At 40.9% G+C, this 14,994-nt stretch overlaps 1 protein-coding gene across 1 annotated transcript in view; it reads right to left on the bottom strand.

The window, feature by feature from the left end:
• OTC (ornithine transcarbamylase) overlaps positions 1-13,928 on the bottom strand; it is a 30,749-nt gene extending 16,821 nt beyond the window's left edge. Inside the window, exons 1-5 of the mRNA XM_037378562.1 lie at positions 13,704-13,928; positions 12,735-12,807; positions 9,483-9,625; positions 8,812-8,893; positions 1,016-1,103 (exon numbers count right to left, since the gene is read on the bottom strand). Of these exons, the coding sequence (XP_037234459.1) occupies positions 1,016-1,103; positions 8,812-8,893; positions 9,483-9,625; positions 12,735-12,807; positions 13,704-13,781 (464 nt within the window). The 5' untranslated portion in view covers positions 13,782-13,928. The remainder of the gene's footprint in view (positions 1-1,015; positions 1,104-8,811; positions 8,894-9,482; positions 9,626-12,734; positions 12,808-13,703) is intronic.
• Positions 13,929-14,994: the final 1,066 nt, after the last annotated feature.

The following is a 14,994-nucleotide window of genomic DNA, read 5'->3' on the forward strand; positions in this document are numbered from 1 at the left end:
ACAGCAAAGGCAATGGAACCTCAGCTGGCTGGCTGCATGTTTTGAGTTGAGGCTGACAAGCTTGGTACTGCATATCTTTCAGCAGAACAAAAAGGACCTTTAAGAGACAACAGCTGAGCCTGACAGAATTGACCGCAGGCTGTGAAAAGGGCTGCCTAGAAAGAAGTACAATACTGAGGCTAGATGAGTGTTTAATATATGGAGAGCTATGAAAAAGAGCAAACACACCTGAAAAAGATAACCTCATGTTCTGCCTACTTTCTGCAACATTGGAGGGAATTTACTGGAGAAAAACCTTGAGCTCAGTTCTTCCATGCTATGGCAATGGGGATAGGCTGCTAGCTACCTGCGTGCATGTGGGACTGATTAAAATCTTCCAGGGTCCCAGTAAGAGAACAATGCTATAATCCAGCCTCCACAGCAGTCCTGACAGTGGGTACAGCTGCAGCGGAAGGCACATGAAATCAGGAACTGACTGCAAATTGTCAGTCTAGTTTGGTTCTGCTGAAATAGGGGGATCAGAGTGGCCTTCAGTGCCCCCCTGCCACTGCAGGTAGGCTAAGGCCCATGAGCAGCTGTCCTAACTAGGATAAATAAGGTCTTTGCTTTTTGATTTTATTTTTTGATTTGCCAGTCAGTCGTATGTCTAGCTCCATGAAGAACAACAAAATCAGAAGGTTCTAGTCTTATTTGAATATATGTGCTGTCATCAGTGGAGCTATACTACTGAGGTTCATAAAGTGTTTCTGTTTGTGATTGTCACTCTCATTAACACTCTATATGCCAAATTTAATAAAAATATTTCTCATGAGACGTTTTGGAGAGCTAGAGTGGATGGAATGATGATGTACTGAACTACAGATTCTGTGAGCTGAACTGTAAATATTTAAGAAATTTGGACTGCCTTCTGACATTTTCCAGAAAGAAAATACTAGCTCCCCAAATTCTATAAGACAGGTTTCAGCCTGATCAACTACCAAATACACAGTGATCATTCAAGGGATGTTTTACCAACCTTGCTGTATCTGTGAGGCTCTCATTAGTGCCCAGGTGTATGTCTTGTGTTGTAAGGAAGGAAGGATGTCCTCCAAGAAGAGCAAATCCTACAGTGAGGGCAAATAAAAAAAAGAAATTAAACACCAGCACCTCATATTTACAGCCAAGATTTAAAATCTTCTTCATGTAAAAAGTATTTACAGCAATAAAACTAAAACTCAGCAGGGCATTCAAATGTTTCAAACACTTGAAGTCTGACATACAAGACACAAATTAATGTATTTTGGAATAAAACCATTCAAATGTCATGCTTTGCTGAAATCCTTAGGCATGAGTTCTGATCTGTGTTCACAGGAACAGTCATTCAAGCTGCAAGGCTACATATTGCCAAAAGCATCACTGTGGCTCCCTGCTAAGAGTTAGGTAATCCTTTCATCATGCTGAATTTCTACTTCAAGGGACTTAGCACCCTAGAGGGGCCATCTGAGTCACTAGGTGTAATTCCACATGCTTGTAAGATGCTTCCAGTATAGTCACTCAGATAGAAAACCCTAAGTCTCCTCATGCACTATAACAAACTTGAGCTTGCCCACAAGTGACCAAGTGCCTTAAAAATTATCATGTGACAGAGAGAGAAGGAAAAATCTCAGGCACTGCCAGCTTCTCTCCACCTTGCATTAGTTAAGAATTTACAAGGTGACTCAAGGAACTGGGTAGATTAGGTCCAAAGAGTGAAATCCATTCCTGAACAAGAAACCATGGAAAGAGCTGAGCATCATTTAAGAATATAAAACACTCTGGGGAACTTAAAAGGTGTCTGGACAGTATCTTGGATAAAGGCAAACTACATGCTAAGGGAAACTCTCAGGTTCTGTCCTGCCTTATTTCCGTTGCACCACCATTAGAAAGCTATCACAAGCAACCAGTTGACAGACAGGGAGAAAACCAGCTTTTTTCCACCAGCACTTGAATCTCCCTGCCTTTGCCTGGTTTAAGCCTAAAGCCTCCCTCCACTGAATTACAGTGCAAAATCCATCGTGGCTACATACTGGGAGGATGGGGCCTGAGGGGAGCTGTTTGATGAACTGTCACAAATTATTTAGCATAAGCCTAGCACAGGACACAGAGTCCTACAGCTGGGGATGTACAAAGTGTAGGACTTGAACTGGGCTGTAAGTAGTAGCCCTGTAAGGCATTTTCTGTGCACTGGGGAAGACATTCTGCATAAGAAAAACTCCCTTCTAATAGAGAACTTTTCAGGGAGATCTTGCCCTGTCACTAATATCCATGATGGAGAAAATTTCCAGAGAATCTCAGTGTGGACAAACCAACCTTGTTGAGACAACACTGCGGGGAAACTTTTTATTGTGACAAAAATTTAGAAGCCCATCTTATTTTTATTGCCAGGAAGAGAAAAACTGCATACAGAGCAGCAGAGCAGAGACCCCCGTTCTCTACTAAACTGTGATCTCTTGGGGGTGGTAACACATTTCATGCTGTGGAAAGAAAAAAAAAAAAAAAAAAAGGAAAAAAAGAGAAAGGAAAAAAGGGGAGGAAAAGGAAAAAAGGTTAAAAGCTGCTTGGGCTGGTTGTAGTCAGTAGATGGCACTGCAGACAGCTCCAGGACTGAGTTTCAACATTATTTTTGCACAGGCTTGCCAAAGATTAAAAAGTTGATCCTACAGCTACTCTTCAAAAAAGGATTAAACCAGAAGTGAACAGTGAAACCTTTCACAGATGAAACCAAACACCTAGGTTCAGGTGGCAGGCCTGAGCCCCACAGCTGTGCCCCTAACACAGAGCAGACCTTATTAACTTCCATCCCATACAGGCAGCAGGATTGAGGTGAGGTCTTCCACTTTGCATCAGTTCAGCCACTCTCTAGCCTTTAAAATGCAATAGATCAAAATAATACTGGCAAATCATTGCCTCAATTTCCTTAAAAGTCAGACTAAAATTAATGATGCTCCAGACCCCACCTGAAGGGCAAATCTCTGCTCTGTCCAGCCAGTGTATACTCATTTTATTGAATGAGCCCAATTTTACTTTCCTTTTGTTCTGATTAGAGATTGCTCCAAATCTCATTAAGATTAGAGTCAGACACAGTAAACTTTTAAGACTTAAGCATCATTTATTCTACTATTACTTTTTGCTGTTAGAAAAGCACTATATGTTTGTTGGTTGCTTTGCCCTCCTTTCTTGGTTATACAGAAGCATTTTTATATTAAGGCAGGAAAAATGATTAGTTTTCCTCAAATACTTTCACCTCCTCTCTGCAGCTCAGACACAAACACTGTATTAATGGGAATGTGCATGCAAACTGTTCCCTAGACAGTACAGCCTATCTATTCAATGCAAGTTTTTAAGTCAAGACCTCAAGGATGGTGTCATTTGTAGTAACTTTTCCTGTCCAACTTCTTGTGTTTTTTTCCAAAGTCATATACAATTATGTCAGTGATTTATCCCTGCAAGTTCCACACAATACAACAGCTCTGCATTTTAGCCTTTTTAATTGCATAATCTTTGGTAGATGTTTCACAGTCCAGGCAGCCTCCCATGGACATGTTCTGTTTTCTATAAATAATGCCCAGGTAGAAAAAGAGGAATCTGGCCATTTATTCAGAACTGCCAGACGTCAGGCAGCCCAGTTGGATCTACCACCTGGAGTCTGTGTACATAGCAGAGTCCTAATGTGTTGGGCTTTCTGCTCATGAACTGGCCATCTGTGCAAGGCCTGGGAACATATTCCATCCAAAATTTTCCATCTGGAAATACAGGAGCTCTTCTCTCTAGCTTTGTATATAGTTGCAGAAACAGAACCTTTGCTTCAAATTCTTTCATCCAGACTACTAGTAGAAAGAAAAAAATGATGACTTTTGAAGATATGCAGGCACCAGTTCAGCAAACAAGCACATGCTAGAGTGCTTTGTTAGACTAGAAGATCTAATCCTTTTTGTTGTCACAAGCTGGTCATATCCAAAGCCACATGCTAACTTTTATATGAATCTTGGTATCTTCAAAAAACTGTATTAAATGTTTGTATTGCAGAGCCGGAATAGATTGTTACTTCATGTCCACACTTCTTACTACTGTTAGTTTTCAGAGAAATTGACAGTTTTATGCCTCAGGCTGTGGCACATTATTGAGCCCATTTTAAGTTTTATTGAGCAAACTCTTTCACATAGGACATGAGTGCTGGCAGATCTCCGTTTCAGCCTGTCCTTGCTACACTGGGTAATTAAGTGGGTCAAAGTGAATCCTCTAGTTCACACATTGGGTACAGGGTTGTGTGGCTACCTCGCTGTCACCAGGAGACATACACAGCCATCTTCTCAAACTCATAGGAAGAATCCTTTTTTTATATCTCAAGATATCTGGATTTGGATTTGTTAGTTTCCTCACTGCCTGCCAGGACTTACAATCTAGAAAGTATTTCTCAGTTTAGACTGATAACAAAGAACTCTTTTAGGCAGCGATTACAGGAATATTCCTAAAGTAGAAGCCTAAAAACTGATAAGCGGTTTTTTAAACTACCCCTCTCAGTGGTAAGTAAGCTAAAAGAGTACTCTTGGCCCCTCTTTAATATGGCCAAGCTAAATAATACCAGCCATTCCAACAAAAAACAGACCCTGCATTCCTGCCATATAATACCATCACGACTACATTAGAACACATGAAGTGATGCTATTTTTTCTGTGACTGTATGTAGTAGTCTTCAGGCATGGACATCATGTTCCTCTCACCCCGCTATGTAAGATGAGTGAGTTGGGAGCAATTCCACCAAAGCCAGTGGCAGTGAACCTCTCTAAAGCTGTTAAGACCTTGGATATTCCAATGCAGAACAAAAGAAGGTATACAGAGCTTTTCTGCCTCTATTGTTTCCTCTCCATTTCTACCCTGTGACATATTGTCTGCATTCAGCATCTGTGAAATGGTTGGATTTATTTATGACTTGTTCAGTAAAACATAACTGCAGCTGTATATTTTCAGAGCAATAGTGACAATCAGAATATTTTAGACCAAAGCTATAACAAAAACAGGGCATTCACCTTTATGCCATGCCTGAGGATGTTTATTTTACAAGTAATATATGACCATGTGGAATACCTTTGTTTTCAAAAAGCACGCAAGATTTTATGCGGAATAGGTATGGGATTCTCACTGCAAACTGATGACATTTTCCAGTACAATAGTAGAGATGTCACATTTTCCAATATAATAGCCAGTGATAGCAATATATCTAGAAGGCTCCACAAAACTGGGTTTACTTTGCCAATACCTTGTGGAAGTTACTTGTAGTTCTTCACCAAACTTCACTAAAACTTACACCACCACTAAAACTCTTCAAAACAGTAAAATAATATGGGTTTCAGAAATATGCATTAGGACAAGATTATATTCAAGAGAATAAAGGGGCAATGAATTATACCACAAGGAGCTGTACACTATTCATCACAGTTGCACTGTCATCAGAATAAAACAGTTTAGAGACATTTGAAAAGCCACAAACATCAACTGTTCTCTTACAACACATTATAAATTAATGTTCTGATTATCTTTGATTGATCTTGGAGACTGGGAGAAGTGCTTAAGGACTGGAGGAAAGGAAATGTCATCCCTATCTTCAAGAAGAGCAAGAAGGTGGACCCAAGAATTACAGACTGGTTAGCCTCACCTTGATTTCTGGAAAGGTGATGGAGCAGCTAACCCTGTACAGCATTTCCAGGTGAATTAAGGACAAGAAAATCATCAGGCGTAGTCAGGATGGCTTCACTGAGGGGAAGTCATTCTTGGCCAACTTGATAAACTTCTTTGATGAAAAGACTGGCCTGGTAGAGGAGGGGAGAGCAGTGGGTATTGTCGACCTGGACTTCATACGGCCCTTGATGCTGTCTCCCATAAGATCCTCATAGACAAGCTGTTGACATATACGCTGAATTAGTAGACAGTGAGGCTGGTTAAGAACTGGCTGAATGGCCAGGTGATCAGTGGCACAAAGTTTAGTTGGACGCCAGTGACTAGCAGCATACCCCAGGGCTCAGTACTGGCTCCAGTCCTGTTTATCATCTTCATTAATGATCTGGATGATGGGGCAGAGTGTGCTCTCAGCAATTTTGCTGATGACACAAAACTGGGAGGAGTGGATGATACCACCAGAGGGTTGTGTTGCCATCCAGAGGGACCTCAACAGGCTGGAGAAATGTGCTGACAGGAACCCCATAAGTTCAGCAAGAAGTGCGAAGTCTTGCACCTAAGGAAGAACAACCCTATGCACCAGTACATGCTGGAGGCCACCCAGCTAGGAAGCAGCTTGGCAGCTTGGTGGACACCAAGTTCAACATGAGCCAGCAATGTGCTGTTTCAGCAAATGGAGTTCAGGGCTGCACTAGACAAAGAGTTGGAGGGAGGCCATCCTTCTGCTTTATTCAGCACTGGTAAGACCACAGCTAGAGTGTCCAGTTCTGGGCTCCTCCATACAAGAGAGACATGGACATACTGGAGAGAGTCAGTATGACTATGTTAACAAAGGGCTGTCAAGATGACTAAGGGACTGAAGCATCTTTCATATGAGGATGGGAGAGGGCTCAAGGGGAATCTTACTAATGTATATAAATACCTGAAGAGAGGGTACAAAGAGGATGGAGCCAGGTGCTTTTCAGTGGCGCAATGGGCAAAAACTGAAACATGGGAGGCTCCCTCTGCACATCAGGAAACAGTTTTTTACTGAAAGGGTGACTGAGCACTGGAATAGGTTGCCCCAGAACATTGTGGTGTCTCCATCCTTGTTGCTATTCAAAAGCCTCCTGGACATGGTCCTGGGCAACTGGCTCTCTAGGTGGCCCTGCTTGAGCAGGGGATTTGGACCAGATGACCTCCAGAGGTCTCTTTCAACCACAACCATTCTGTGGTTCTGTTTGTTTATTTTTCAGTAATGTTATTCTTCATAGGCATTGGGACAGCAGGACTTCTGAAAAGACTTCCATGGTGTTAATATATGGCAACAATCTCCTAGACACTGCACAGAGTAGACTTTGTAATCAGTGCTTTCCAAGTCTCTACTCCTTTGTAAAGAAACACACTGATTTTCATCTAGTTGTTCCTGAGAGCTGCAAAGTTTATTTAGATTAATCTTATCACCAGAACCTTGTCCCACAAGTGACCTCTTTCAAGATACTGAAGATGCAACACATAGGAAATGCTATTTGAGATGACTCAGGTATTTTATAAATACTCCAATCCACTTCAATGTCCACTTTCATTGGACATTAGAAAATTGTATTAAATTAGCTTATTTAGCTAAAAGGAACACATATGACCCCACATTTGTTTTGAGTTAGCAATTCCAAGGGAGAAGTCACGTATGTTAAAAAGCAGCTGAAATGCATAGTTTCCATGGACAGAAAAAACTTGAGTCTGCCTTTGAAACAAAGTCTTAGGCTTAGGAGACTTAAGACCAATTAACTGAAGGTGTGAAGTTAATGCACAGAAGTTAAACTGCATTAAACTCCCTTGTGGAAGCTCTCACTCAGAAATAAATTGGTTTTATTTCACTGGTGCTTAATTCCTCTTGGAAGAACTTATGTGCATTAACTTCCATCCTTAAGCTAATTCATTTGAACTTTCCTGAGCTTCCCCCTTCCATAAGCCTTCAAAAGAAAAGGACAAAATAGTGCTTCTCTCTGAATACAGAAGCATGAAGGATAAACGGATTCAGAGAATTCCCCATTACCTGCCCATGCACCAGTATTGCAGACAACAAGAAACTGCACTAAAAACTCTGGAATTAAAAGTTAGGTGGTCTTCACAGAGAGGGAATGCACAAGAGAAACCCATTCATAAGTCCTGCTTATCTGGAGAAAACAGAAAGCAACAAGTAGTCTCCATAAGGACCAGGATCAGCAGGTAAATAGGTGTGTCAGATGATATATAGGCAAATTCAGAAATGCTTGTGGTTACTGCATCTGCTTCTTCCTTCCATTATTTTTACCTTTTCCCTCACACTTTGTAGAAAACGATGTGAACATTCAACAAATTTCCTGTCCCTTCACTAAGGAGAAGTCAGCTTAAGGGATGCTGGGTCAACTTAAATGTGAGAAGGGCAAGCTTCTCCTTCCTTGATGTGTCATCAATTCATAGTTATTCCTTGCTAAGATGCAAGAATATGAATTATTTATTTCAGTGGTCCCATTGACTTCAGAACAACTACCATGTAAATAAAGACATGTATGCATTTCTGTGTTTGCAGGACTGTATCCTAAAAGAATAACGTTCCAGTGCCTGATCGTATTAGGCTAATACTCTGGAGTCTCCATCAAGTTATCTTTCCTGGAGGTAATCATGTTAATTCCCCCCCACCTCCCCCCCTTAATTTATATCAAGGCATTAGTATGATTCCCAGCCAAAACACATACTCTGAAATGTGACAACAGTAATGCATAATACATTAGAAAAATACTTTTCAGAGATTGCACAGAATAAATTTTGCGATGCTTACTGAAATAATGTTAGGAAATATGCATCTTGCCAGTACAACTAGGAGCTTACACCAGAAATGCTTCTTTCTGACAGTTACTTTATTTCTGATCTATCATGTTTTGGAATGGTTTGGTGAAATTTCAGTGACTAAAGTGATGTCCTTGTGACATTAATACAAAAGGTGAAACACAATTAGCTACCTTTTCCTATTTTTGCTTTCAATCTTTCGGTTTCTCCTGAGCAGAAGTTACTAAACACAAAACTATGCAGTGTTTTTCAGTATGTACTCACACTATACAATTTCTTATAAAATCTGACTGTGACATTGCTCAGACCTACCTGTTTCTGTAGATAATCTTGTTCTTGTGCTTCTTTTCTCAAAAATCATGGCCAAAGATTTTCCTTGCATCAAAGGCAAATACTAGACATGAAAATGGAAAGCTTTTCAATTTTATAGTCATTATACACTTTAAAGTGTGAAATATTTCTTTCACATTTTAATTCAGCATTAGAGAAGTTATACAGGTGTGGTTTTAGCTGTAGCTTTGTCTTCCTGCCCTTCAAGGAATCTATGAGCAGTGGAAAGGTTAAAGGGAAAGAAGCAAACAATATTGTTCTAGGAACAAAAAACAACTGCATTTTGGCACTCAATTTGAGCTAGCATTAAGGAGAAGTCTGATTCTGATTTAATACCATGCAGGGAAGTGTCTTCCATTTCCTGCGTTTCGTGCTCCATGTACACCATGTGTGATGGATGGGGTTAGCTAACAACAGGGAGTTGGCTATGCAAAACTATTTAAACTTTTCACTTGCAGAGTCCTCTGGAGTATTTAAAGAATATCTCTGAACACAAAGGAAGGCCCTTTGATTTGTAGCACACAATTTACAGTATTTAAGAATTCAGGTGATGTTGTTTAGGATGAGACAGCTGAATGGCTCATTCCCAATACTCTTCAGAACAATATTTATTTCAACATCTGAATGACCTAATTACGGTTAAAGCATTTTACCTCTCCTTTGTTCTTTATCCTTTGTTTCAAATCTGAGGCCATCCACAGCAAATACTTCAGCTCATCTGCTGTGTAGTTTTGTAGAGTAAGGAGGTCACGACCTCTGAGCTGAACATTCATTTGAGCTGGTGGCCCATACCTGTGTCAAAAGAGCAAAAAATACATGCTTTTTGTCATTTGACACAAAATTGTTTTCATGTTCAAGCCAATGAGCAAGCAGCTGAAATCATTCCCACTCCTCTCATTTGACCCAGATGGATCAGCTTGATGGACTGTGTTAATGAGTTTAAATAATTTTTACTGTCAGACAACACAACATGCCACTATGCACTATATTGATCACCACCTTAACAGTGTCTCAAATTGTATTATAAACTGTAATTAGATGTGGTTTCTTTTGCCTTCTGATATGCATACGCAAAACTGTATTTTGGGGGCACAGAATATGAGGAATGGATCTTGGTGCTCTTTCTCCCTCCTTTGTGCTTTGTGGATGAGTAGACACTTGCCATGTTCCGCCACCAACAATACAAATGGTGGCATTTAGATGTGTATGAAATCTCTTTTGTGTATGTGATCTCTTGATCACACTGGGGAAGAGGGTAAAAAAACCCAACAAAATAGCCATGTGCTCTGGTCCTTCTCCTACCACACAAGAGATATTCTGGGCATGTGCAGTGTATTTATTCAGTGCATTCTGACCTCCAGACAGATTTATAACTTCAGGATCACATGAAATTGCATGTTGGTAATCACCCACAGAAGTTACATCATCACATTTCCTCTAGCTTAGACTAGGTGTCTTAATGAAAGTCACATCCAAGCCTGTGTTTCTACACGCTTAAGATTAATAAGGGAGAGTGGCACCTTAGCCCCTTCCCTGACACTCTATCTACAGCCCTCCTTAGCATAACACAGCCTGCACTCTACTCTTGCTAAGGTTTGAATGGGTACAAGCCAAACATCTTTTTTTTAATTAAAGGCAGCATTTTTAGACTGATCTGATGGAATGGAGACCAAAGTAATGCAAACAAATGGACTGACTGCAATTACCACTTTTGTATTTCCAAGTAGGCTTCCCTTTGGCTCACCTTTGAGGCCAGGCTCAGTTACAGCACCTGCCAATTGCCAAGCCCCAGAGCTCACAGCTGGGAAAATTCAGGGGAAAAACCCAAGAATTTCTGTTCGTTCTTCTGTTAACTCCAGTGAATAAAAGCCCTGGTACTGGATAGGTCTATTATGGCTTCTAAAGATTATGGTGTTCTATTAGTTAAATCTGGAGGGAAAGACATGCATAATTAGCTTCAGTGGAAACTGGAGGAAGACAGCAGCTCTTAAGGCAATGGTACCACACATTATTACTGTCCGTTTGACATCCCAGCACAAACTGCATGACTTTTCAAATCAAGTAGCAGAACTTTAACTGAAGATATCTAAATGCTCTGTGTTTTCCTTCTGGGCACCTTAAAAGTGTTTTAGATACATGTTAAACCACTGCCATTATTAAGATTACTTTTTTCCACAGTGAAAAGGATTATGTGTAATGGCAGAAACAGAGACGATATAAGAAGTAGCCCGTGCAGGTGCCCTGCAGATGAATATTGCTGGAACTCTGTATATGCTGTCATATATCAGCGCAATGTGCTCCAGAGATTATGCAGACTGCCAGGAGATCCACCACTAAACTAAGCACAGAACACCACAAAGATCCCTATCAATGTGCACCATCAGAGTCCAGTTTCTGCATAGGCCCCCAGACTGGAGGAGGGCTGCACCCTTCTGTAGCACCGTGCAGACAAAAAGCAGATTTCTTGTCTTCTAAGTTTAAAGTAATGTTGCCCATATATTTTCTTTGAGTGTCTCTGAAAATTCATTCTTAAGTTAAATACGATCTAAACTGTATGTGTGACATGTAATAAATATTTGTGGCAATACCATTTAAAATAATAATGCACATTTCCAAGCCAGAAAGACTAGTCTTCATAACATTACAATAATTAGTAAAATAGAGTTACATATTTTGCTGTAAGTGTTATCCTTCTGCCACCATGCTTGCTTCCAACCTGATGTAAACAACCTAGAAACAGTCTGCAAGCATCCAAATGCCCCCTTTTTGAATTCAAAGTTGGTGTTACAAAGTCAGTAAAATTATTTCCTGTAATTCTATATTCAACAGCTGCAGAATAGAACATATCTGACATTATAAGAAAGGCTGGGCAGGTAGCTTCCACCATAGCACAAGAAACAGCCTACCAAGGTAAGCTACTGAAATCCAGCCTTGCGTACCAAGGCTCTTAGTTGATATTCAGGGGATTGGCTCAAACTTAAATGTGTATATTCTGAAGGAAATTGGTTTCATAACTGTGACTTTCTTATTACTGTTTTCCAGAAAAGGAATTTCCTACTCTATCCAGTTTGGGGAAACGAAAGAACACTTGTCCTGTTTTAAAATCTATGCAATTGCTTACTGCTTGGTCACTCTACTCTCCACTGCTGCATTATTCCTAGAGCAGCTTTGGTGCTGCTCCTTGAGTTTCTAATTGCAGCCTACAATTCCTTCCAGGGAGTTAGCGATTGTTTAATCTCAACCTGCCAGGCACAAACTTCTGTTAATTCATCTTGTTTTACCACTTGACACAATTGAGAATTGGACTGAGAAATACCCACCACTAATTTCTGCACTGGTAGATAGTGAAGCACTGAACTGGTTACCCAGAGAGGATTTGGAATTACCACCCTTGATCTTTAAGATGTGGTTAAGCAAAGACACAGCTGACCTCATACTGTTGTCAGGCTACAAGCATAAAGTTGGACCAGAGATCTGCTCCTGATCTCTATGTTCCCATGATGACTCTGTTTTATTGCTATGATGACCTTCAAGAAATGTGTTCCCTTCCCTGTTGTCCACATCCTCTGAAAGACAGGCAGAAGTGGGCCAATAAATTCCACAGAAGGAGCATGAGACACCATACCGAAGTTAAAATGTAACAGGCAAAATTGCAAGGTCAAGCAGTTGGCTTGCTCCTTCCTGAGCAGACACAGTAATTACTTTGGACTCTCAGCACAGACTGATAAGATGTTAGGTTATCCTGTGGTTATCAGCCACAGTGTGCTTAATTTGTAATGCTCATAGACAGCGGTGATAGTGTATGCCAATTTTATGATATACTGTTAAAGAAACCCCTAAAAATAATAAACATTATGTGGAGAGCTTAACAAATTGGATGACTTTATTGGAAAACAACTTTACTGCAGCTGTTTTCCAAATTGCTTTTCTATCATTTCTGCTAACCAGAGAAAGTTCCCACTGATTGCCAGCAGTGAAAATCCAAAATCCATAAAAAAATTATCACTCAGGCTTCAGGACCACCTTAAAAATGTAGCAAATAAATCACAGAACTTGGAAAACATTTGGTTTTCATCTGATGTAATGTAGAAATGATAAATAAAATTAACTTACTGCATATTAGGATTCCTGTGAATATGAAATTCTCATATATTGTTTTCTAGCACTAATCATTTGTTATGTAATGCTGTTAATGCTATTCTTACTGACACTGACATGAAAGCATAGAAAGATGTGGAATTAAGTTTCAAGTCTGTAATTTTAACCTGATCCTAGAAAAGTGACAGGCATGAGAAGCAGCTTACTGAAACACTGCCATGCAGGTGCTTTTCTGCAAGCATGGGGGACAGGCACATCCATGTGGCTGAAGAAAGAACCCAAAGCCAGGTTACGGAGATAGATCTACCTGGTTAACTTTGAACCTTGTATCACACGATGCTTTTCCTGCACACCTCCAATGTATATGGAGAGCGGAGATTCACCTTGCAGCTTCAAGGAGAAAATTCCCCCCCACCCCGGTACTGGCCATGGTAATTGTCTAAACGCCTAAGAATTTACTGTGCTTTATTCAGATAGGTATTTATTGATTACAGTACCTGTAGCATACACTGACCTTAAGAAGAAACTTTCCTTCTTGACTTTGCTGCTAAATCCCACAGAAAGAATTAACAGCATTTCACAAACATTAAAAGGGACAATCTTTCAGTCCCTTGGAGATGCAGAGCTTGCTGCCTTGGGAGGCAAAAGAACACTAAAAATGTGGAAAAAAAAGCACCTTTCTCTGAAACGCTAATTTGACAGGATTCAGCTGCTTTTGCCTCCAGCTTTCTGACTAAATGTCACTGAACGCCAGACAAAACTAAAGCATAAACTTACCAAAACTGTCGCACCAACCACTTGCTGGTCCCTGTTAGCTTTGCAATACTGAAGAAGTTCCTCGTGCTAAACAGCATCTTCTGTTCGTGTTAGACTTCTCTTAGTCCCACAAATAAAGAGAAAAAAAGGTGTATGAAGCAGAGAGCAAGCTGTGCTGCTGTACAAACATGCGAAAACCAAGAACCAAAGTCTTCGCTCTGGCTGTCACAGCGAGGGCTGGGCCTGGCGGGGACTGACACTGAAGCCTGGCCTTGGTCAGACTCTACAGGTTTCTCGCAGGGCCCATTGCACCACTCGCAGTTTGTGCTCCTCTCTGTGGGCCCATCATATCCTACCTGTGTCAATACCGTTTTGTAGCAATTTCGTGTTTGTTAAATATTTGTACAGGAGCATGTGCTAGTACACAAGTGGGGCTGTGGGGACAGGACTGTGACAGTGGGGGGTCCCTGGGCCGAGCACAGTCTGGGCAAGGACTGATGGCCCCGTGCACAGCCAAAATGAAGGTCCTGGGCCCACAGGCGTGGGGCTGGGCAGGGCCATTAAGGCTTGGTCATGCCCTCAAGGCCCTGACAAGAATGGAAAAGGACTACATTAAAATATATATATTTTCCGGGGGGGGAGTGTGTGTGACTAAGTTTTCAGTGGTGCTATGGTAGTGTTCAACAGCCCAAAGTGAGGCCCAGAAACTTAAATATTGTGGCCTGCATACTTCCTTGCATTAAATTGCTTGCTGTATAATCTTGGTCAATTGCTAAATACTAAAGTGATTTCATTTTAATTTCTACCTTCAAATATAATTGTCAGGTTAGATTTTATGCCACCTGCACTGTAGGTGGTTTTGAAATATGACCATTACTTTCCCATTTCCTCCTCTGTGTAAAGAGAAATGTACTCGCATAAATCGAGGTGATGGCATATCTGTCAGACGGTGATGTGTTGAAATTGTAATGTGAGGATCATACAATTAAAACACAAAGAAGAAAAGTTTGACTTTCCCAGAAAGAGACTGCTGTCATGCAGGGTGATAGTTCTTGGAGCAATTTGTTCAGGACCCCTCACATCAAACCAACCCCGAGATGCTCAAGAAAACACAGTAGCTGCCAGGGGAAATGTCAGGCAGAAGCAAAACCCAACAGAAATGAATGGAAGGGAATGAAAGACCCAGAAGAGCTGCACGTAGAAAAAGCCAGGCCATGGTTTCTCTTGGTTACCTTTCTCTGGTGAATTACTGCCATGGCCTTCAAGCCAGCCCCTGGGGACTAAGCGTGTGTGCCCAGGAGAAAAGACAGA

The sequence above is a fragment of the Falco rusticolus genome, chromosome 2, assembly GCF_015220075.1.
Source record: "Falco rusticolus isolate bFalRus1 chromosome 2, bFalRus1.pri, whole genome shotgun sequence".
NCBI lineage: Eukaryota > Metazoa > Chordata > Aves > Falconiformes > Falconidae > Falco > Falco rusticolus.